The sequence below is a fragment of the Oreochromis aureus genome, linkage group 16, assembly GCF_013358895.1.
Source record: "Oreochromis aureus strain Israel breed Guangdong linkage group 16, ZZ_aureus, whole genome shotgun sequence".
NCBI classification, from domain to species: domain Eukaryota; kingdom Metazoa; phylum Chordata; class Actinopteri; order Cichliformes; family Cichlidae; genus Oreochromis; species Oreochromis aureus.
In genome coordinates, this window is record NC_052957.1 from 23790044 (window position 1) to 23812990 (window position 22947).

General features: G+C 39.7%; 3 protein-coding genes across 6 annotated transcripts; all 3 read left to right on the plus strand.

Annotated features, from left to right (window-relative positions):
• Positions 1 to 115: 115 nt before the first annotated feature.
• Positions 116 to 5952, plus strand: upf3a (UPF3A regulator of nonsense mediated mRNA decay). 3 transcript variants are annotated; one of them, XM_031741443.2, is made up of 10 exons: positions 116 to 428; positions 1133 to 1239; positions 1330 to 1436; positions 1669 to 1767; positions 1925 to 2035; positions 2147 to 2202; positions 2281 to 2439; positions 2538 to 2671; positions 3045 to 3345; positions 4677 to 5952. In XM_031741443.2, exons 1-10 carry the CDS (start codon positions 288 to 290, stop codon positions 4863 to 4865), a joined length of 1404 nt encoding a protein of 467 aa, XP_031597303.1. In that variant the 5' UTR covers positions 116 to 287; the 3' UTR covers positions 4866 to 5952. The 3 variants fall into 3 exon arrangements, with proteins under 3 accessions (XP_031597303.1, XP_039455843.1, XP_039455844.1); XM_039599909.1 differs by having other exon boundaries at positions 119 to 428; positions 3045 to 3333; XM_039599910.1 differs by having other exon boundaries at positions 119 to 428; positions 3045 to 3333; positions 4687 to 4876.
• Positions 5953 to 6964: 1012 nt separating this feature from the next.
• p2ry8 (P2Y receptor family member 8) lies at positions 6965 to 10843 on the plus strand. The gene is made up of 3 exons (XM_031741421.2): positions 6965 to 7071; positions 8703 to 9016; positions 9332 to 10843. The coding sequence occupies exons 2-3, from the start codon at positions 8730 to 8732 to the stop codon at positions 10029 to 10031; spliced, it is 987 nt and encodes a 328-aa protein (XP_031597281.2). The 5' UTR covers positions 6965 to 7071; positions 8703 to 8729; the 3' UTR covers positions 10032 to 10843.
• Positions 10844 to 10989: 146 nt separating this feature from the next.
• Positions 10990 to 18864, plus strand: asmtl (acetylserotonin O-methyltransferase-like). 2 transcript variants are annotated; one of them, XM_031741440.2, is made up of 15 exons: positions 10990 to 11060; positions 11743 to 11853; positions 12441 to 12572; positions 12661 to 12708; positions 12816 to 12880; positions 12970 to 13034; positions 13251 to 13359; positions 15021 to 15342; positions 15413 to 15610; positions 16977 to 17139; positions 17246 to 17436; positions 17515 to 17647; positions 17733 to 17873; positions 17995 to 18117; positions 18519 to 18864. In XM_031741440.2, exons 2-15 carry the CDS (start codon positions 11761 to 11763, stop codon positions 18722 to 18724), a joined length of 1989 nt encoding a protein of 662 aa, XP_031597300.2. In that variant the 5' UTR covers positions 10990 to 11060; positions 11743 to 11760; the 3' UTR covers positions 18725 to 18864. The 2 variants fall into 2 exon arrangements, with proteins under 2 accessions (XP_031597300.2, XP_039455836.1); XM_039599902.1 differs by lacking the exons at positions 10990 to 11060; positions 11743 to 11853 and having other exon boundaries at positions 12497 to 12572; positions 12797 to 12880.
• The last annotated feature ends 4083 nt before the right edge of the window (positions 18865 to 22947 follow it).

A 22947-nucleotide genomic window follows, 5' to 3' on the forward strand; every position in this document is an offset into this window, starting at 1 on the left:
TTAGTTGTTCATCGAGCTATAACAACAGCTCCATACAGGGAAACAACGTAAATTTCAACACAACCATAAAACCGCTTAAAAACAGAGAGAGAGAGAGAGAGAGAGAGACTTTAAAAAGGCTATAAAAGCGATAATAATGTTTGTTGATTAAATTGTTTAGTATGTGTTCTTTCGGCCTTCGGGATATCAAAGCTGTCTTTTCAAGCCTCTGTCTGCTCGCGACATCACTGTATTCTCGCGAGCACTCGGTGGCTTAACGCGGGCGAAGAGGAGAGAGATGGAGAGAGATGAGGTCTGAAAAGGACCAGATGACCGCGGGCAAGGAGAAAAGCGTCGTCGAGATACAGTTTAGGGACATCCCAAGAGAGCAGGAAAACACTTCTGGCAATCCGAAGCAGAAAGAAGAGAAGAAAGAGGTGTTTACAAAGGTGGGTAGCCGAGGTTTTCAGCCGTGTCGCATTGTTTACGCTGCTTGGAGGGGGGGGCAGTCATGGAGGAGACGCGGAGGGATCGTTTCAGCACCGCGGACAGCGACGAGAGTTTGAGGCAGTGGATTCACGACAATCCCGTGGATTCACTCACTTACAGCCTCCTCTCAGCTTACATGTCACGTTTAAGTCTGATTTCATTTCATGTAACGACTCTTCTCGTTGGTATTTGATGATGACATTCCCATGTAACGTTCAACGGAATGCAGATTACGACTGCTGATGATTCTCAAAACTGTCTCCGATACACTTCTTGTTTTCAGCATGCATGCCCAGTAACCCCACTTTTAGGCCTTATTATCCTTCCCGTGTTCTTTGACTCTAAGAATTGCTGCAGCAAACACTCAGTAATTGTTTAGTGTGTTGACTCCCATCACTGCTAATGTTTTATTACATCACTATATCGTGTTTGAGCCTGTTTAAATTCTTTGTTGAGTTAATAATTTCATAGTTTCAATGATTGCGCATTTGCCTCAAGTAGATCTTTGGTGTCAAGTTTTGAACAACATGAGTTTATATGGAGGGGGTCTTTGGGGTATGTATATGTTGTGCCTCTGTAAAGTTGATGGATTTATTTATATTACTGTATTTCTGTGTAAAACAAATGTTAAATAAAAATAACAAACATACGAACATGCTTATAGGTGGTGATTCGGAGGCTCCCACCAAACCTGTCAAAGGAGCAGCTAGAAGAGCAATTGAGTCCACTCCCATCTTATGACTACTTTGAGTTTTTCCCAGCAGATCAAAGGTATTAATATTTTCTGAACTAGGTGATTTAAAATTCTGTTTTCTTACAAATGTATTTATGAAACTTTGGGGTGCCGTTTTCTCTTCACAGCCTGTACCCCCACCTGTTCTCCAGAGCGTATATCAATTTTAAAAACCCTGAGGATATCCTGCTGTTTAGGGACCGATTTGATGGCTATGTCTTCATAGACAACAAAGGTACTTCTTGCCTGCTTTTAACACTTTTTAACTTTATTGCCACTGCATCACTGTTGGCACACAGGGCCACATTATTCTGCTATATTAAATGCAAATAAAAGCATGTTTGCTTTACGGTTACAGGATAATCTTTATGGGCAAAGAGGTCGCTTTAAAACTTTTGTTGCCATTGTTACTATCTGATAGCTAGTCTGTCAGTGATGGGCTGCTTTCTGTTTCAATATTTATTCAGGCCAAGAGTATCCTGCAGTCGTAGAGTTTGCTCCCTTTCAAAAGATTTCCAAGAAGAAGCTAAAGAAAAAAGATGCCAAAGCTGGGAGCATTGAAGAAGGTAAAATACATTAGAGTCTGTCCTGTTCTAAAGCTGTCCTAAATACAGTTTGTCATTCTTACATGGGTTTAGGATGTTCAGAGAATCAAAAGTGTTTTAAATAGGACACATTTAGGTCAGAACTTGTTGATTTAGTATCTGTTCCATTCTGGCTCAGATCCAGAATATAAGCGGTTCTTGGAGAATTACTCCTGTGATGAGGAAAAGTCTATGGCCAACCCTGAGACACTGCTAGGAGAGATAGAGGCCAAGACCAAAGAGCTAATAGGTACAGTAAAATATCTACATTAGTTTTTTTTCATCTGTCCATCTGCCTACTCATAGCATACCACAGATTTTTATATATTGATTAATTGATTCTTTTGTTTCTTGATTTTAGCCAAACGGACGACACCGCTGCTGGAGTACATCAAAAATAAGAAAATTGAGAAACAGGTAGGAAGGCGAAGCTATCTGCAAAGTGTTTTTGAAATGTGAAACATTTATTTCAAGCTGTCCCATCTTCCTCGACAGAGGATACGAGAGGAAAAGAGAGAGGAGAGAAGAAGAAGAGAGCTTGAAAAGAAGCGGCAAAGGGAGGAGGAAAAGAGAAAGCGGCGGGAGGAGGAGAGACGCAAGCGAAAAGAAGCAGAGAAGCAGAAGAAATTGTCTGACAAAGACATTAAAATTAAGGTAGCCAGTCAGCATAAAAATCTCATTAAAATAACCCTTGTTGTTTAGATCATGCAGTGGCGTGTAGATTTTTTTCTGTATTATTTGTGCTCCTTCAGCTCCTTAAGAAGAGTGACCGGGATGATGATGTGGATTCAGACCGAATGAAGGACAAGAGTGACACTGGAGAGGCAGACAGAGGCAAATGGGAGAAAACCGGAGGACAAATAAAGTCAAAGGACCCCAAAGACAAGTAAGGACTGTGAAATCATTAAGTCATGTTGACTGGTTTTGATTTCGGCTGACAGAATTAGATCACTACTAGTTAAAATACGGCACTCCTATGGACAGTTTTCAGACATATGTATTTACCAAAACATAAATCAATACAGTAAATATTTTGATTGAATTTACCATAACATATTATCCACAATATTTTATGTATTCTAATGGACAATCATTGATCTTTGTAGCATTAATATACAGTTAATAATTACAAATGTTATTGCAGAAAAACAAAAAAATACTTTAAAAAAGCTTCCATGATTTCTTATAATGCAAATCCTTTGCAACTAGCATTCTGGTGTCTAACCTGGTGTTTCTGCAATCTATATTCTGACCACTAGAGGTCAGCCTGAGAGTGACAAGGAGCAGCGAGAACAGCATGGGCGCAGGCAGAGAGATAAGGATCACCGTGGGAAAGATGAAGAGAGGAAACGACAGAGGCATCACTATGAGTTTGACAAGTTCATGCGGCGGAAGGATGAGACCAAATGGGGGAAGGGCTACTGCCAGGACCGAGCAAAGAAAGAAGGACACCATCATGGCTATTCCTACTGTCCTGACAGTGGAGACAAGATAGGAAAGGAGGAGAGAGAGGACCTGGGTAACAGGAAGGAACGCCTCCGAAACAAGGTGAGCGAGAAGGTGAGCATGAGAATGGGGAGAAGGCGATCGCTGATTGGTTCGTCACTAATTTGTTCATCTATCACGGTGTAGACTTGTTTCAGTTATTGATTTATGTGTGACTGTCTCCATCTGATAGTAGGCCAGCTCATGGTCCTTGCAAGCAAGCCTGTGAAAACACTATTAAATGCATCATAACCAGAGATATCATCAGTGGGTTTTTCAACTTTTTTTTGCTCCTGCCAGACTGTCAGACTTGTGAAACCCACACTGTTGCTTGAAGGCTGTCAGTTTCACAGCTTCATTTGTGTTTAGCGCTAGGTGTCAGTTAGTGCAGCCTCAGGCTTCAAGCAGAGATGATGCCAGCAGCTGTAAATTCACTACTTATTTTTGTTTGCTTTTGTTCTTTTTCAGCCACAAGGTCTTCAACCCCAAAAATAAAAATTTTTAATATCATATTGTTTGAAGCAATTTACCAGATTCTGTGCAACTCCCACTGGAATCACAAAATACTTCAGTAGAGCTTTATATGCAGCAGTTTCATCCAAAAGAACTGTAAACTCGCTTTGATGTGTATGAATAAGCAGATCCCTTGTAGAAATTGAATGATGAATGGTATTTTACAATGGTTCACACTATGGGTGATTGCAGTAACTATCCCCAATCACCCATAGTGTGAACCATTGAAATCACATATTGCAAGTAACCAGCAGACATAGTAGGTAGGCTCAGTGTAAACACTGTTGCACTTTCTCCACTAATTTTATTCTTTCCTGAAAGTCTAGTCTGGGGTGTCTGTAACGATGGCTGTAGCTTCCTGGACTGTGAGAAGTTAATGCCTGTAACCATCATTCTTTTTCATGGTCAGCAGAGGGCGACTCCTCTTCTGGGAAAAAAAAATTGATCGTTAAGAAATCCATTTTAAAAATGACATATGCCCCACCTGAATTTATGACTGAACTTTCCTAATGAATTCCTAGTCTGTACTGGTCCTTCAAACCCTTTTTAATGCAGCATGATGTTAACTGTGCAAATCATGGTCCCGTGCACAGTAGTAGAGTAAAACAATGATAATAAAGTGGCGTGGGCATGGCTATCTTGTGGTTATCAAGTTGCTGCGATATAGTGTGTACTTCAGTTTCTCAGTCAAAACTACACTTCCTTCTTCACATTCAGAAAAAACTTCAAATTTTAAAAAAAGAACATTGAAAAAATGTTCAAATGGACTCTATGTATGTAACCTATAAACATTATAAGACAAGGAAAAAGCGCAGGTATATTCTATAGCATTGTGTATTCATACCGTATGAAACTTGTCTCTCCCATGTCCCTGCGCTCTTTTCTCCCTGCAGGACCGTCCAGCCATGCAGCTCTATCAGCCAGGCGCACGCAACCGAAAGCGCATGAGCTCGGCAGGCAAAGGCTACGACTGCATCCCTGTGGGCCACTCGCCTGAACCCAGGACGGAGCACTGTTATGAGGTTGCGACCATGGCAACGGGGCTGGAGAAAGGTTTTGAGAAAAGTAAAGATGAGCAGTGAGCAGTGTGGACGCTTTAAGGGAAAAAAACGAGTTAATTATTCATCCTTCACCTAAGTTGATGGTGACAGATTTGACTGGTTATCACTGAGCTTTCAAGATGAATATACCCCACAGAGAAAGAAAAAGCACTTCAAAAGCAGCCTAGTAGTAATTTTTCTGTGGTGTGTTAGGTGTGATGAAATTCAAAGATTTGGGTGTTGGTCAGGATTCTGTTTTGGGGGTTTTTGCCTGCTCGAGCATGAAGACTTGGATGAAAGAATACCAGAATGATAGCACAACAGTGAAACAAATCTTTTTTTGTTTTATGCACTGCTCTTCCTGAGTTCTCATTCAGAGATTGGCGCTAAAACTGCTACTGAAACTGCTCTGCTAGCTACTTTCAACTTCATCAGCACTTGAGCCAGTTATGTGTCATTCTGTGTAGTGATAATATTGAAGTGTGATCCCCGTGTGAGGCAGCTAATTGGCAGCATCCATCAGTAGGTTACTTGTGAGACCATTGCCTCATCCTCTGCATCCTCTATAGTTCTCAGATCATGTATATTTTATAATGCTCCTATAGATTTTATGTAAACTAAGAATATTGTAACTAGAACGTACAGGCAGAATGCCAGGCAGGAAATTTTGTGTGTGTTGTAGTGTGTAAAAGCGAGCGAATGAGGGGAAATGTTCCATTTTACTTGCGTGTCTTAAATTTGGTCCATCCTATTTTTCAGGCGTCTCTGTCTCTACAACAGAGATCCTGTTTTTGCGTGTGAGCCAAGCTTTGTACTTGATCACCCAGGAGCCAAGAAGAACACATTCTCTACATTTCTATAAAGTATTTCCTAGAAATAAATTATGTAAAATTGCAAAGTATGGCACCAATGGGTGACCACTATTAATTTTTTATGCTCTTTGCGTGGTTTTCTAATAAAGCCATCAACTAAATGTTATGGGGAAGCTACAAATATTCATTTAAAAAGCCTTATAGTTTTGTTTTTGTTTATGCATGTGTCCCAACATGAAAACTGTAATACCTCTTGGATCATTTTGTTGTTGCTTTAATTTTCCATAAGTGTGAGAAAATAAAAAGACTAAACCGTTTATTTTTTCTGTTAGTGTGGTTGTCTAACAGTTTGGGTGAAGCCAGATTTACCTGTGCATAATATGCATTAACAGTTGCTAGTTATGAGTCATTACTGTTTGCATATGAATATAGTTGGTATTCAGTCGTTGCAGGAAGAGTAAAGTTGGTGAAGTGAGACTGTTGAAGGCTGGGTCGCAAGTGACATTGAAGAAAAGTTGCTCATGCATTTTGTTTTTGCCCTTTCTTCAGAATAAACTCAGAGACACAGTTTGTCATCTTTCCCCCAGATAAAGCAGAAGTATCATAATCAACAGGAAACCAGCAGAATAAGAGCACACATGTACACACTGTAATTCTCATGAACGTGTGGAAAACATGCATTCTCACTCACAAGACTCTTAACAACTGTAATATCACGCTCTTGGGTATATGTTCACACTTTCATATCGGTGTTGAAGGTGGCAGTTGGTATTTACTCAGACCTAAAAACTTTCTCACGATCCCTCTTTATAGTTTTTAGTTCTTAAACTTTGTTATTTTTGCTCAGCTTTTGTTCAGATGTTAATTTATCCCCCCCTTCTCCTCGCCACACACTGGCATACATGTCACAGGTTTTAGTTTATGCCTTCTCTCTTCTTTATAATCTAACTTAATGAGCAAAAGCGAAAGAGACACTATGACACTCTGGGAACTCCCAAAGACTTTCAGAAGTTTACTATAAATCTGTACAGAAACATAGTTGGTTTTACATTTCCAGTCTCATTTCTTAGAAGCTCTCAGTAGAGTTCGGTCACACATTGTTTTACTAAATAACTGATTACACAGGAGCGCCATAGTTATTATGGCGAACATGGGAAGGAATAAGACGGAACATGGTTAGTAAACGTGTGCTCATAAGCTTGAGGTGAGTCACACATGTCTGCCTTGTTGTAAGTCATTTCCAAGACTGAATCTAATGGGTGGCCGTTAGTGCAGTTGGTAGGATAAAGATTGTCACATGATCCATTTCCTGCGATTCTGGCACCATAAGTTCAAACCCCCATTTCCTTAGCAGCCTTCCTTAGTCACAATATCTGTAACCCATCTATAACTGACACTCACATGCCAACTTGCGGCTTCAGCGTGTGTTCGCAAAGGTGAGTTCTTAGCTCTTGTATACAATACGCATTATTTCCTAGTGTGTTACAGAATAAAAACGAGCCCAATTGTTATTGTTATTATTTTAGATGGTTTGTATTCATTTTTACCTTTTCACTAATAGTAGATTCAACATGATGTTTTTTTAAAAATACACGTGCTTAAGTTAAAAGTTAAAAAAGGAAACGATTGCGATAACCTCGACCCGACAACAGTTTGAACGGATTTCATGAGAGGCAATGTGAGTGAGTTTATGTAATGTTAAAATATAATTCTGAAGAACCTAGTAGTAAAAATGTGCCATTATAGTGGTATGAGAAATAGTTTTTAGGAAATTAAAAAAATTTTTTAAAAAAGGGTAAGTTACCAACACGGTGTTGTCGTCACTAACAGTAACAGCGATGAAGTAATAATGTATTTCCCATTGCTTAAAACTGAAAGAAACTTTCAATGACTCAAAGTTGGTGGTCTGTAGATTTCACCTTTCTTTGTAATGTGGTAACTTTGTTCACCACGATTGCCATGTGGGCCATGGTGCGTGAGGAAAAGTGCTTGTATTCACTGCTTTTGCTGTAGTGTTCATCGTCTCGCCGTTTCAGTTTACAGTTTTAAGGTTTTTAAGGATATTGTTTGCTACAAGTTACAAATCAGCTCCCCAGAGCATTTCACAAGATTGAAAAAAATAAGCCATAGCAACAGTTGGCACTCTGCACCACAAATCATGCATACCTTTTTCCTGTGTGAAAACTCCACCCGACACATGTTGCTGCTCGCACGCGAACATCAACACAGAAATAGATTCCTGGAATAAGGGCAAAGGTATTTGTTTCACACCTTGAGATCAATCATTTGTGTTTCTGCAGCAAAATACTGTTTGTAACAGCACTTCAGACAGGATGAGAGGGGTTTTTTCTTCCCTCGGTCATTCATTTTGATGTATGAGAAATACAGGACATCAAGATGTGCTGCAAGCTGTCAGTGCAAACAATCCCTCCAGCTGTACTTTAAATTGTGTATGCAACTTTATTAATACTAGTGCTAAGTTTAGTTGATTTTGACACTTTGGTCAACAGGACATTTCTGCACTGATTTATTTCTTTTCTCTTTTTTTAGTTGTGCTGTGATTTTCATTTGAGTTAAGATTGTGTTTACACTTTCATTGTTGGGAACGAGTGATGTGGTTTCCAATGTTTGTGTGGGCGAGAGCAGTATCGGTACTCATCCATTCGGAGTGCTCATCCATGGCTGCTCTTCAGATGTTAACAAAAAGCTGTTATCATGTAACCAAACAGGGTACAGCACAAAGGAATGGTGAAATGGAGTAATTAATTAAGCTTGGTTACTTTGGCCGGGTACATTAAATTTATATGACTTACTCAAATGTAAATATTTCACACTCACAATAAAAAAAAAAAATTCTGACTTGCCTTGTAATATTAGAGGCTACTTTCAGCTGCTTGATTTTGATTTTTGTTTTATTAAGCGATTGGTGTGTATGCTTGTTTAGGTAAATCCAACATATATTTTTTTAGAGTGTAAATAACATTTCTTTACTTCCACCAGTATATTGTGAAAAAATTGACTTGTCTTCTGTGAACCTCACAAGGCTTTTCTGAACCCTTGCACACAGGTGACGAGAGACCGCTCGCTTTCAAACATGACGGCGAATTCCAGCAAACTAGACAACGCCACGATAAACTTTCTGCAGAATTCTGGCGCCGCCATCTCTATCTCTACTTTGTACATATTCATCACGGCCATTAACTTGGTGGGAAATGGCTTGTCCATGTGGCTCCTCCTCTTCCGTACCTCTCCCAAGTCTCCCTCCATCATCTTCATGATAAATCTTACCCTTACCGACATGGCTCTCGGTGCTGCTCTGCCCTTTCAGATCTCATACCAGCTCCAAGGATATCAATGGAATCTGGGACCAAAAATGTGCAGGTACTTTTTATTAAGCTCAGACATTAATGTGACAGGTATCTTGATTAATCTGCAAAGACAACTTGAGTTATATAGATATATGAAGTTATATAAATGCGCCACAGCTATTCTTCTGCTACACTTACACTGATTTTATACAGATATTTCAAGCGAGACAGAGCGTGACAGTCTTGATGCTATGAAAGTAGCCACATCTTTAAAAAGAAAATATATGAAAGTGTAGTCAAGATTCACTTCATTTTCCTGAACCTGTTATTATTTTTGCTTCAGTCAGCAGTTACACAGAAAACATCTCTTCTTTTTTCCCATTTACAGTTTCCTGACCCTCGTTTTCTACTCCAATATGTACTGCTCCATCCTTACAATGATGGCCATCGGTATCGACCGCTATCTGGGCATTGTCAGGCCCATGCTGTTCAGGCGGATCAGGAAGAAGAGACTGATCGCTTTTATCAGCTGCTTCGTCATGTGGGGTTTGGTCCTGAGCACTCTGTATCCACTGATGACAACAGACCTGACGTATCACGTTCCTCAGCTTAACATTACAACCTGTTTTGATATACTGAAGACAGAAATGCTTCCATCTGTGCCGGCCTGGGCAGCCTTCCTCTTCAGCATGGTCTTCCTTCTCTTTCTCTTTCCGTTCTGTGTGACATCATTCTGCTACATCAGTGTCATACGCAAGCTGGCCAGTGATTCAAAGACATCCCAGAAAAAGAGAGCAATCCGTCTGGCAGTTATTGTTCTCTTAGTCTTCACTTTCTGCTTTGCTCCAAACAACATCCTCCTGCTGATACATAGCGTGCTGAGACTCTACTATAAGAAGTCTATCTACACAGCCTACAAGCTGTCTCTGTCCTTCAGCTGTCTAAATAGCTGCCTCGACCCATTCATTTACTACTTTGCATGTAAGGACTTCAGACAAAAGTTGAGAGAGATAATAAATCTGCAGAGTTTGAGCAGTGGAGATTCAATGAAGATGGAAAATAAAGAGACTTTGTACTCTGCGCAGTGAGGTCAAGAATGAGCACGGAGAAAGGTGTTTTTGAAACCACAATCACCACAGCATAGAGCGAGAATGGGTCAAAGGGGAAGAAAGACTTGAGAAAGGAAGCATGAGTGAGACATACAAAGTGGGTTACTCTGAGTCAGAGAAGCTTTTTGTCTTGACTCCAATCTCAAAATCATTTATGCCAGCTGGGTTTTTTTGTTTTTGTGTGTGTGTATAACAGAATAAATGAACATGAAGAGCAGCTCTGTGTCTTGGGTAACTAGTTATCATCCCTGCATTAGCTTTCTATTTATTTTAAAGAATTGATCATCTCCTTACAAAGCACATTTGTAATAGGTGGAAATCCTGTTTCCCCTCATTCTTTAACAAATGCTGTATTTGTTAATTGGATTTTCCAAGATCAGATCATGAGCTGGAATAATCCCAATCCACAAAAGACAGACCCCCACAATCACTCGGGCACAAAGAGTTACTGGCAAAAGCCTGGTGCCACAAGCCACAGGGCTTTTGGCACCCCAGGGGTCCCTTGTCCTTGCGCCACTGCACCAGAAATGGTTTGGCTGACTGACAGGGATCTACACAATCTTATGCAGGTTGTTTTAATGATGTAGCTTATATGTATATATCTATATTTTAACAAACATCCATATAACAGTTGTTTTTAGAATTTATGTAGCATGTGCAATTATGTAGCATAAATCAAATATGTTGTATGAGCCGCACTGTTTTTGACTTTGTAACAACGTATCTCATTATTTTTTTAAATACCTTTTCTCTGTACTTTGTATGTATATATATATATGTGTGTGTGTCAGTTTCTGCCATTATATAAATAAAATTGTTATTATTATTACTATTACTTATTTTATTATTAGTAGTAGTAGTAAGTAGTAGCAGTAGTTTACTTGTGGAACTGGTGTGCGTTTCTTGGAGACGCCTACTTTATATACGTCATCACGCATGCGTCGTGACGCTGGCTCGTAGCAGCAGGCGGGTTCTGCTGTCAGTTTCCTGAGTTGTACCATTGTACAGGTAAGAGGGACAGCTGCTATATCCATGTACTATAGTATAATAGTGAACACATGAGAGATTTTAACCGTGTCACTTTGGGGTGAACTCGGTCGCCAAACGTCGCAGTAACATTTTGTTCACTCGTGGTTATTTTTTTCCTTTTTCTTCTCGCTCCGCAGCTTTAAACTAGCCACAAACTAGCACAAGTTAGCTCAAATGAATTAGTGTTGCTAACAGCAGGCAGATCTTTAGTGTTGTGAACTGTGTTCGTCGAATTTCCTGACGCTGTCAATGTCTTACTTGTGTAAAATATACGTGTTGTGTAATGCTACGCTACTTACGCCCGCTGCTTTCTAAAATGTGAAGTTGTCTTTATTCACTGACTTTATGCAAAAAAATCATTTCCTAAGGTGTTATGCAATTGAGTGGGGATTTCTCTAAAGTGCTCACTGTATTCTTTAAGATCATTGTTAATTGTGCGTAAACACAATACATCCTCGTGTTATATATGCTCAGAGGCGAGAATTGTTCTTTCTTTAAATCTTAAAATACAGTTTACAAACACAACTTGGATGCTGTAAAATACATAAATAATTTTTTTTAAATATCAGAGCTATTTCATGTTATGATAAAATTAGCTCTGATATAAGGGAGCTGCTGAGGACACATCTGTAATGTTTAACTCTGTTCAACTTATTGGCAGTTCGACCTGAAGGCCACCATGGTGCTGAACCCAGTCATTTCCAAGCTTGCTGGTAAACTGGTTGTGCTGGCCAGCGCTTCTCCTAGAAGACTTGAGATTCTCCGCAGTGCAGTATGCGTTTTCCTGATTATTCCCTTGTTATTCCTTATTATTCCGTATATTCACAGAATGTAGTTTGAGTTAGCACAATAGGACTGAGTGTAAATGTGTAAAACCCTAGTAGGTAAAAAATCATCTCATCATCATCCCTGACATGTAGTCTGGTTCATTATAATGGATGAAATAGAAGGAAAAAGGGAGAAGACATTTGATTTTTATGTTCTTTAAAACATGGCAGTTTTATGGTGTTGGTTAAAAATTAGCAGTTGTATTAAAGTATAAAAAGCAGACAAATCCACATTAAGAGAGCAGGTTTACATAGCAAAGATTAGAAAAAAATAACAGAGAGTTCAAACCAATCATTGGGTACAAATTGAAGGTCTTTATTTATTTGACACAGCTAGAAAAGCCGTGTCAAATAAAGACGTGTATAGCTAGTCATTGAAGAACTACTTCACACTTAATTTAGAGGATTGTTGAGTTAAGAAACCCCACACTGACTGGATTTTTCATAGGTTGGTAAATCTGATAAGAGTGGTGTAAGTCCTATTAAATATAACAAGTATTTTGTTTTTGCTTTGTCCTCATTTATCTGTCAGGGTTTACGTTTCGAGGTTGTGCCGTCCTGGTTTAAGGAAACCCTCGATAAAGGGCTTTTCAAAGCACCTTATGAGTATGCCGTTGAGACAGCCAAGCAGAAGGCCCTGGAGGTAGCCAGGAGGATGCCCTTTGTAAGATAAGCTACTTTTTTATGACAAATAATAGAATGTATCCAGTCAGATATCATCACTGAGAACACTTTGTCTTGATTTGCTTTAGAAACACCTGAAGACTCCAGATATAGTTATTGGGGCTGACACAATTGTGGTAAGACAGAAAAAAGCACAAAAGTAAATTAATTTTCTTAATGGCTACTGTAAAAAGCTTTTTGTATGTTTTTCTTTATTCACTCTAGCCACCTGTTTATTTCACAGACTGTAGATGGCATGATTCTGGAGAAACCAGTGGACAAACATGATGCTTATAGGATGCTGTCAAGGTCTGTGTCAATGGGAAGCATTCAGAGTTAACATTAGAAAACCATTAAATGAAAAAAGATATCATGGTGATTTTGTCTTTCTCTTCCAGTTTGAGTGGTAAAGAGCACAGTGTATTCACTGGTGTAGCTATTGTCCTCTGCCATGAAAAAGAAAGTAAGTACAGACTCAGAAACAGTCACACTTGTACTTTATTCTTCTGTAAAATGAAAGAAATTCAGAAAGAAGCAGTTCCCTATTACAGATCCCTAGCACAGATGTTTTTAAGCAAAAATAGTAAGAGAAATATTTCTGCCATAAGTATGTAGAAGAAATTTATTGGGCAATTCTGTCTTGCGACTCTTTTTTCATTTCTTCAATGCTGCCTTCAAGATGAAGAAGTCGATTACCAGCTGATAGATTTCTACGAAGAAACTAAAGTGAAGTTTGCTGATCTCTCAGAAGATATGCTATGGGAGTACATTAATAGTGGTGAGCCCATGTAAGTCTGATCTTTTTAACTTTTCACATTATGTCAGGGCTCGCAAAATCGCTAGCCCGACGTCCCGGGGCTAGCGATTTTTCCAGTCGGGCTACCAAAATCTACCTCAGCCCTGCCCGTCGGGCTCTCATAGGAAGGAAAATATATGTCCATGCTTTTGCATTCTTTCGAAAATGTAGCTGAGTAATTATGTCATTGGCATCGATGAGCCACTGTCAATACGTGACATATTGAAATCGCGTTTGAATTTGTGCTTGTTTTTTGCTTTCACTTTCACTTTGCGATCGCGCGAACAGTGTGTAGAGAGCAGCACTGACTGATTGGTGAGTGACGATTAATTGCGCACCAATTCCTCTGACATCGTCTTATCACTCATTAGCTTACTATTCAAACGTGACAAGTGAAATCTCCCACGGCAAGCTTAAACATGTGAGAGGTTGATTGTGCAGAGAATCGCTGACCGTTATGTGTGCGCGTGTAAAAGCAGCAGGATTTACGCTGGTATTTTAGTGCTGCAGAGCCAAATAAGACAGGTCAGGGTGAAGAAGGGGCAGCCAAATAAAAGACTACCACAAAACGGAAAAGTTATGACAAATCAGACTATGAGGCAAGAAGAAAGCTCAGCTTTTTTGGTTTCATGGACAAAAAGAATTTATGTGGCTGGAATATGACGAGCTAAATAACATGATGTTCTGCCGGGTGTGTTGTGAGTTTCATTTCATTTGAGTCGACAAGCGCCTTTGTTACTGGGACCAGTAATTTTAAGAAAGACCCCATCAGAACCCATGAGAAACGCAAGAAATGCATTATTGCCCAGTCTGCAATATCTTTCCCAGAACAAACAGCAATTGCAAAAAACATACTAAAAATAAACCAAGCACAAGGAGAAGTCCTGAAAAATCTTTCAAAAGCGTACTATGTTGCAAAGAGTGAACTACCATTGTCAAAATTTAGCAGTCTTTGCAAACTTCAAAAAGCAAATGGCCTCGATCTTGGTTCCACTTGCCTCTTACCCTTGACTTCAGTGGAAATTTCAGATTCAGGATCTGACACAGACTGATTCATGTTCTACACAGTTCTTACAAGTTCATAGAAATTTCTGTTCAATTAGAAACAAGTATTTGAGTTGATGATTGTAATTTTATACAGTTGTTGTGATTTGTATTTTAACAATTTTCTGATTAATTTTGTTTCCGTTTGCACAATATTATACTTTAATGTATAATATTGTAAAGGAAACAAAACATTAAAAAATTGCTCTCTTTTTTATTCGGGCTACTTAAATTTATTTTGGGCTACCAAAAACTGAAGAGTGCCTGCCCGAAGGGCTACCAGAGATTTTGAAATTTTGCAAGCCTTGACATTTGTAACAGTTATTGTTGACTCTTTCTAAGTATTCGATCAATGGAGGTCATTTAACTGCTTGTGAGTTTCATGAACTTGTTGCTTTTTGGACTTTGATGCCTGATTTTGTTCCAGCTGTGTTTGCCTTGTCCCATTTGACACGAGTCAGCAAATTATGACAATTCTGCTCAGTTCAGAAATAGTGTGCAAACTGTTGCAGAATGCATCCAGTAAACAGCTGATCGTTTACAGTATGTGTTTATTGATCTTTGCCTACATGTGTTTGTACAAGTGAAATCTTTCTGTGTGTGTCTCAGGGACAAGGCTGGTGGCTATGGCATTCAGGCTCTGGGTGGCATGCTGGTCGAGTATGTCCATGGAGACTTTCTCAATGTTGTGGGTTTCCCCCTCAACCACTTCTGCAAACAGCTAGACCTTATTTACAATTTTTGTACTTCCTCTTTGAAAAGTACGTCAAGCCGCAGCGACAGTCTCGCCACCTCAGTACCCACCCAGCCCCCCTCCAGCTCACAGGCTCTGCTCAGCCACAACTCCTCATCCATTCCCAGACCAAGCAGCCCATGTGACAGTCAAAGACTCCACACCCAGATCACCCCCACAGCCAGTCCTGCCCATAAGGTTTGTTTTTATACCTCTATAACGAAAATCTGTCGTCTTTTGACACAATTTATAGAAAATCTTCTCATAGGTAAAAAGAGAAGACAGTGAAAGTGAAAGTTCACAGACGTTGGTCAATAGCACGTCTAAACATACAGACAACAGGAAGGTCAAGCTTCATGACAATGCAACATTACCATTGGTAACAAGAAGAGGCCAGGTGGTTGAACCTACAAGAGGAGACTTGGAGCGAATCTCTGAACTGATGGATGGATTCAAAGCCTCAAAGGTAATAAGTGCCTTTGTATAAAAAAGTCCTTTCTGTAGAAGACCTGTTACAGAAAAAATGTCAACTTTATGTGTGTGTTCTTTGTGTAGTTGGCTTCCACAAGATGTAATGAGTAACGTAGTTAACTGCATCTAAAGCTCACTATTTTTGCACAATAAAACTTCCACTCTATACAAGCAAATCAGTAAAACCAATCTGCGGTGGTTTTGCACGGAGATATGTGCTGACATATTTCTCGATACGTTTATGTGACTTCCTGTGTACCCTGCAAGTTGCCTGTGAAGCTCGAGGTGACCACAAATCTCGAGGACACAGATTAAAGCAAATAATAAATACAGGTTTGTGCAAAATATTGAGCTAAAACACATTTCTGGGTTTTTGAAGTTAAAAGAAGGGAATTAAAAACCTTTTGGTAAACAAAACTGGAACAATTGCATTTAAACTTTGATATGTAGTGCAATACATTCTCATGTGCAGAGTGTTTCCTGTGGTACCAGTTCCCACACATCACTAAATCTCAGTCTTTCTACCCACGTATTTGTATTTAACAGCTGTCAAGTTGCTCTTCTTCCATTAAATGCTGCTTATTTTAGTTTCTTCCAGATAAACATTTGGTGGTTGCTGTCAAAAATCTCAGTTTGAATAGTCCAGCTTTTCAAATGACTGTCAAACTCAGATGTTGCTTTACTTGCTTACGAGACTGTCTGACTAAAGTTCACAAGTTTCCATTTTGAGAAGGTAGCACTGCACAGTAGAAAATTATTGCTGTGTGCCAAATCTATTTCTGAAAGTCATTGTCAGGAAAAAGGAGCATTTCCTCTCAGGTCCTGAACTGCTTTGGCTTACACCTAGCAAATCAAGTGAGGCTTTCTAAGTTCTGAATATTCTGAATGATGGTGGTAAAATGTGAAAAAATAGAAAAAGTGATGACAATAACGCCTTAGGTTATGGTTATCAAACCGTTACAGGCAATCATAATGTGTTATTTAATGCATGTTAGAAATCCAGTTCATTCATCCATAACTATGAGCTGGATGTGGGACACATCAGCAGACTCTGTTTACTTTTTTTACATTTAGCACACAGATTGGTGCTGATCTTGTTGTCTGTCTCTAAAGAAAAGAAAGTAAATAATGAACTAGAGAACAATAGTTTTTAGTTGAGATGGTAGCTCACTGCTATGCAACTGTAGTGGAATACAGTAAATAATGCACTTTGCTATGAATAGAAATGTTTGTGTTACTATTTGAAGAACCAGGAAGCATATGCTTTTGTTATCTTAACAACAATCTCACATCAACATAAAAGGGAAAAAAAAACAAACTTTGTTTCTGCACTCCCTTCCACTTTTCCAAAAACATTGCAGGCACTTTTTACAGCATCCAAGTTGTGTTTGTTTGACCTGCTACATAGCCGGCCTGGGCTGGATGCAGCACAGGTGGCCCAGGAGATCAAAGCATCTGCAAAGGGGACTGAATGTCTGCTGGAAGCCTGTGTATCTCTGGGATTGTTGAAGAGCACAGAGAAAGGTTAGCCAGCTCTCTTATTAATTGCGTCATGATATTTTTCCCTTGCCTTCAGCAGCAGGCATTTAATACTTAATTTGGAAATATCTTGCTGTCACTCTGTTGTTAGCATGCCAAAAGCCAGTGTATGAGAACGCAGATCTGGCCACAGATTTTTTGAGGTCAGATGCTTCCTTTTCACTGCACGGCTACCTCCAGCACTGTAACGAAACCATGTGGCCACTTTTCTCCCACCTTGAGAGTGCTGTGCAGGAGGGCACCAGCCAGCGTGAGAAGGCCTTTAGCAAGCACATGCTTCAGGTGGCTATCTCTGATTTCCGTGTCATATATCTGCTGTGCAGGTGAGAGCATATTCAAACTCATCTTCTCTCTTTAAAGGCTGCTTCCACCAGCAGTCGGGAAGGCAAACTAAGATTCATGAAGGCCATGCATAACATTGCAAAAATTACAGGGAAAACCATAGCAACGGCATTTGACCTCTCCACCTATAAGTCAGCCTGTGATCTCGGAGGTAAGAAAAGAATGCAAAACGTTGCAGCTTGTCATTGAATATGAAACCACTGTTCTACATCTTTTGTCTTAATTTACTGTCTCAGGGTGCACTGGTGCCTTGGCTTATGAGTTCACCGAAGCTCATCCTGGATTGTCTGTAACCGTGTTTGACTTGCCTGCTGTTGTCGAGTTGAATGAATTTTTCCGTCCACAGCACCCGGACAACAGGGTATCATTTGTAGCAGGTCAGTTGTTTTCTGACACTGAATGATTGTTGGATCATGTTAGACAGAGTGACAAATATGCCAACAAATTCTACTCAATCTGTGATTAATTTGAGGGCTTTTTTTTTCTCTTTATGATCAGGAGACTTTTTAAAAGACGAATTACCCAAAGCAGACTTGTATATCCTGGCGAGGATTCTTCATGACCTGCCTGATGAGAAAGTGCATATACTGCTGAGTAAAATCGCAGATGCATGCACAGCAGGTTTGTAAAGCTATTTTCACTCATTTGAGTACTTATCTTTACTGAACAGTTAATGTCAGCCAAACATCGCTTCAAACAGAAAGCGTTTTGTTTATGCTGAGCATTATATTCTCATTCTTCGCAAGCACTTTTTCTGCAGATGCTTGAAACTGATTTGACCAATTGATTCTCATGCTGTGGTAAAACGATAGGTGCTGGTTAGTTTGGGTTTAACAATGTCTTTGTTCTGAACCGCTGTTGCAAAGAGCTCAATGTTGAAAAAGACGAAAGCTTAAAGCCAAGTCAGAGTGCTGCCTTGCCTATGCAATACTTTTTTTGTGGAAACATTATAATGTAAAGAGCGAAAAGGGAGTACAAATCTGTTCTCTGATGTTCTGTCTGCTTATGTATCATGTTGCTAGGCTGTGGACTCCTGCTAAGCGAGATCTTCCTGGATGAAGACAGAAGGGGCCCCAGCCGTGGGCTGCTGCAGGCCCTTAGCATGAGCGAGGGGAAACAGAGGAGCGCAACTGAATATAGCCTGCTTTTGAAGAGCCACGGTTTCATCACAGCGCATATCAGACATACAGACAACCTCCTGGATGCCATGCTGTGCATCAAAGCTTAACACTACATGCACAGTATACATTTTGGTGTATGCTGTAGGTAACCGTTGCCAAAATCAGGACTGTGAGTCAGGACTGTTTTTTTTGTGGTTCTTTAAAACAGCTAGCTGATAACAAATAAAGACGTCTTTGTTTTAAAGTGTTTCATGTGTGCTCTTTACACACTTATAATCCTGAATGTGTTTTAAAATCTCACCTGTAAGATCTCGGAATTGTTGAGCAAACACGGAGGTCTGTGTGACCCTAAAGCTTTCATAAGCATTAAAATGCATTTAAACTTTGCAAACAAATCATTGTGGCTTTCAATCATTTTACCACAATACACAGGGGTTTTGTTCGTGTTTGTTTGCTTGAAGAACCACTGGCATGTCGAAATGGTGATACCACATTAAAAAAAAATAAATACAATATCCGGTTCATGAAAATGTCAAGCTTTAAACATGGGTTAAAAAAAGTGCAAGTATTACATTTTTTTAATCTGGTTAGGGTGGAGCTAATTCAAGCAGAGTATGTTGAATACAACAGGATTCGTTGTGTTATAAAATATATTTTATGCTATTGTGTGGAGTAGAGAAACTGTGGCTGCCAGTTTGAGCCTGCTACTTCTTTGGTATAATGCATCAGAGCCCTTATAAATTACTACTAAAATAAAAGTATCCTTTGCAAAACCTTAAAAAATAAGTCTCTTTTTGGTGGCAGTTATTCTGTAAAATGCACCACACCCCGATCACAAGGTCCAGCAAGCCAGCAGACATCAGATCTGACAGGCAGTACAAGTTAATCCTAAAGCAAGCCGTTTTTTGTGTTTGCCAGTTTCATCCATGCTTCAAGGCTTGGGCAGTCTTTTTTAACTGGCCTTCTGGTGGCGCACCCACTGGTTTGAAATGTTGGCAGGGAGTAGCCACTCAGGTCAAATGTCATTAGAAGCCTGTGCCAGTCTGCAGCTTATTTTCTTTATAATGAGGAAAATAGTCTGTAGCGCTGCCTACTTGTGTTTTTTTGTTGCAGTGAAAGGAAAAAAATCGGCAGTACCTCATGTCATCTTGCTCGGACTGAAATCCGTGTGAATGGTCTTCATTGTCTCGGAGTGTTCGGTGTGGAGCTGCCATACCAAAAAAACTTGGGGTGTTGTCAGCTGGATGATGGCTGCGGGTGGAGCGTGTGCATCTGACCTCTGAAGTGTCATGTCCTGATGATGTCTGGATAAAATGGTGGGAGATGATTAAAGAAGAAACGATAATGTCTAAGTGGGATGTAATTTTCGTAAACAGATGGATTTCCCCCAGCGGCCATGACTTAATGTTCGCATTCACTCAAAGACTCCGAAAAGCATCAGTTATGTTTTCTTTATTTATTTATTAACGGTCCTGGTCGATGGATCCATTACACGACCCTCATTCTCTTACCCCGAAAAACTGCTACACCCCCCTGACTAAGTGGAATTCAAACTTCAATCTGTTCCTCTCTTTCCTAAAGCGCTTTTGCTTGGAATTTAAATCACGCTAATGAACAGACAAATACATCAAAGCTCTCACAAGTTAAACACAACATTTGGTGGTTTCGACTATAATTGCCCTCTAAAAAAATAATGACTACACTTTCATCCTCTGACATTAATCTCTAAATAGACTATCTTAAACGCTAAGTGACACTGGATATCGTGGAAACGTAACCCAAATATTTATCTTGCAGTTGAAATGAGCGCTGTGGTTTAGTTTCCTGCTGTAGCCGTAAATCTCCTCAAGATGGCATCAAAAACCTGAAGAACCCTTCTAGAAATGTGGCCACACACTCTCTCACACACACACTTACAGATTTCCCTGTTTGGTTGTTCTTTCCAGCAGCACACGCAGATGCAGATGCAGATGCAAGCTTATAGGCATCATTAAATGACAGCTAACTATGAGAATCACACCTGATTTTGCTAAGTTTGGGAACTTGATTCGACTTTTATGCATCGGGTTGGCTGGTATAGTGTCTTAATCAAAAGAAGCTATAACACCAACCCTTAACTCCTTGCAGATTTACCTCTTGAATTTCAGTTTTTTGGCAGCGGTTGAGGCAACCAGACAGCTGAGGGGGAATATGTGGGAATATCTCTGGCCATGATAAATAGCGCTTATTCTTTGTGACACAGAAAGTGTCTCTGCATTACTCTTCATTTTGGAACCCACTCTAAGTATTTTCCTAGGAGGGTAATAAGGGTGGTCATGTTATTCATGGCTATTTTCTTGTCAGTCTGGGCTCAGGCTCTTTGTGACATCTAACTGATTTCCATTACTCAGATTTAGTTCTTTGGATGGGGAGAGACAGAGGGAGGGTGGACTCGAGTTCAAATATGACACGGAGTGTAAATCACATGAGGTTTTATTGTGAATGCCCACCAAATGCACTATATACTTACAATACTTTTCTTCCATATTGATTATGAAAGCCTGTGTTGATTTAATAACTCCAGAACTTATATTGCTTTCCCGAGGAGATCCTTTGAAAGACAACTAAGTGAGACCAAATGGCTGTGTAGTAGGAGAATGTCAGGCTTGTGAAACACAGACGAGTTTCACAAATCAAAGCGCATAGTCTGCTAGCCTGTGTTGCCTTAAAACATGATGAAGCATTTCCATGAAAGGATTTGCATACCCGTTCGCTTCCAGTGTCCCAGCTGCACCCGATCACCCTCAAATGCCTCAACTTTTGTGTACCGGTATCAACAGCTAAGACTCTGCTAGGCTGTCTAATGAAAACCATTCAAGTCAATCAAGTTTACCAGAGACCAAAGGCCAGTGTAATTTGGGAAAATTGCTGAAACTCCAAAGTAATCTTCTGTAATGCGATCTTGCCTATTGAACACTGGCTGTACTGTACGTGTCGGATAAGAGCTCAGTCATTTTCTTCAAATGCAGTCCTGACAAGCAGCATGGCTGTCCACCTGCAAGTAATCATCATTCTAGTGTTAAGTGCTTTGATATTAAAATGACTGATTTAAGACCATTTGCTGCTAGTAGATAGCAATTTCAAAACACTTCCATATGTTGATAGTGAGGATAAGCTGAGTTTGTGAACCGGCCGGGCTGCGTGTTGTGTTTACTGTAGTAGAACAGCCAGGAAAAACACGCCACAGCTAAGCCATAACTTTAGTTTTTCAGTCTTTCAGCTGAGAAGGCAGACTTTACATTTTACATGAATGATGCAATCAAAGCGGGTTAAAGAATAACATGGGGAAACTTTCCTAAGATTTAGGATGTTCATTTCTAATGTAAACTTGTATGTCATGCAGTTTGTAACCACATGGGGGCAACGTTGGCTAAAGGAAACCTCCGTGAAAGAGGAAGAATTTTTATCAAGTTCTACTGTTTTGTTGATGCTTTTATCAAAGTGATGGGAGAAGACAGTCATTCTGACTGCTGGGGTATTTGAAAATTGGCAAATATCTATGTCAAACCTTTGTGTTATCTTAGCTGAAAAATAAATAGCATCATTGTTTATACCCAAAGCCTTTCTGCGACTTCGAGAAGGATACGCAGAATCCGAATAGCTGCATGCAGAATAACAAACATCCTCTAATCAGTCAGTTTTCTGAATTGCCTCTCAAAACTGAACTCATGCTCGGGCACCTGTTTCAAAGAACAGGCTTGTTTATCAAAGTCCTCCTCTGTCAACAAACAGAATAAGTGCGATGATGGTTGGCTCCTCAACCCACATCTGATTTCAGCAAATGTGCAATTGTTCAAAGTGAGTTGTGCTTCATTGATTTGTTTCAAGGCAGAGGAAAAATAACCTCAGGGCTTCTACCAGTTAGAAATAACAATGGAGTCCTTCATTGCTGTTTGTAGTTTTGCTGGCCTGACATCAGTAGTAGAACATGGAGGGATTTTCACTGTGAATTTAACGACTAGCAGGGACTCTGTAAAACACTACTTTGGGGTTTTTTATTGTATCAGATCAGTAGATTTTTACAGTCACTTTACTCCAGTGTTTCAGTGATTCTGCAGAGATTTTGAATTGATTCGTGTCTAATTTTCTCTTTAGTGCTTTCATGACTTTTTTATTTTTTGCTTTTCTTAATTTGGTAACTTTAATAATAGTTTAACTTTGGTATGTTTGCTAATTTAATTTTTTTTCTTCCTGAGAGTTAGAACGGAAAATCAATACCACTCTCATGCCTGCGCACTAAGTTGAAAGCAAGAAAGACTAGCTTAGCTTAGCGCAAAGCCTGGAAGCAAGG

Bases quoted from the DNA above. Each gene is read 5' to 3' on its own strand.
- upf3a (XM_031741443.2), top strand. From the start codon at position 288: ATGAGGTCTGAAAAGGACCAGATGACCGCGGGCAAGGAGAAAAGCGTC. The intron at 1,240-1,329 runs GTATTAATATTT...TTCTCTTCACAG, and splicing joins TTTTTCCCAGCAGATCAAAG to CCTGTACCCCCACCTGTTCT. The intron at 2,672-3,044 runs GTAAGGACTGTG...TCTGACCACTAG, and splicing joins TCAAAGGACCCCAAAGACAA to AGGTCAGCCTGAGAGTGACA.
- p2ry8 (XM_031741421.2), top strand. From the start codon at position 8,730: ATGACGGCGAATTCCAGCAAACTAGACAACGCCACGATAAACTTTCTG. The intron at 9,017-9,331 runs GTACTTTTTATT...TCCCATTTACAG, and splicing joins CTGGGACCAAAAATGTGCAG to TTTCCTGACCCTCGTTTTCT.
- asmtl (XM_031741440.2), top strand. From the start codon at position 11,761: ATGGTGCTGAACCCAGTCATTTCCAAGCTTGCTGGTAAACTGGTTGTG. The intron at 17,874-17,994 runs GTCAGTTGTTTT...CTTTATGATCAG, and splicing joins CAGGGTATCATTTGTAGCAG to GAGACTTTTTAAAAGACGAA. The intron at 18,118-18,518 runs GTTTGTAAAGCT...TCATGTTGCTAG, and splicing joins CGCAGATGCATGCACAGCAG to GCTGTGGACTCCTGCTAAGC.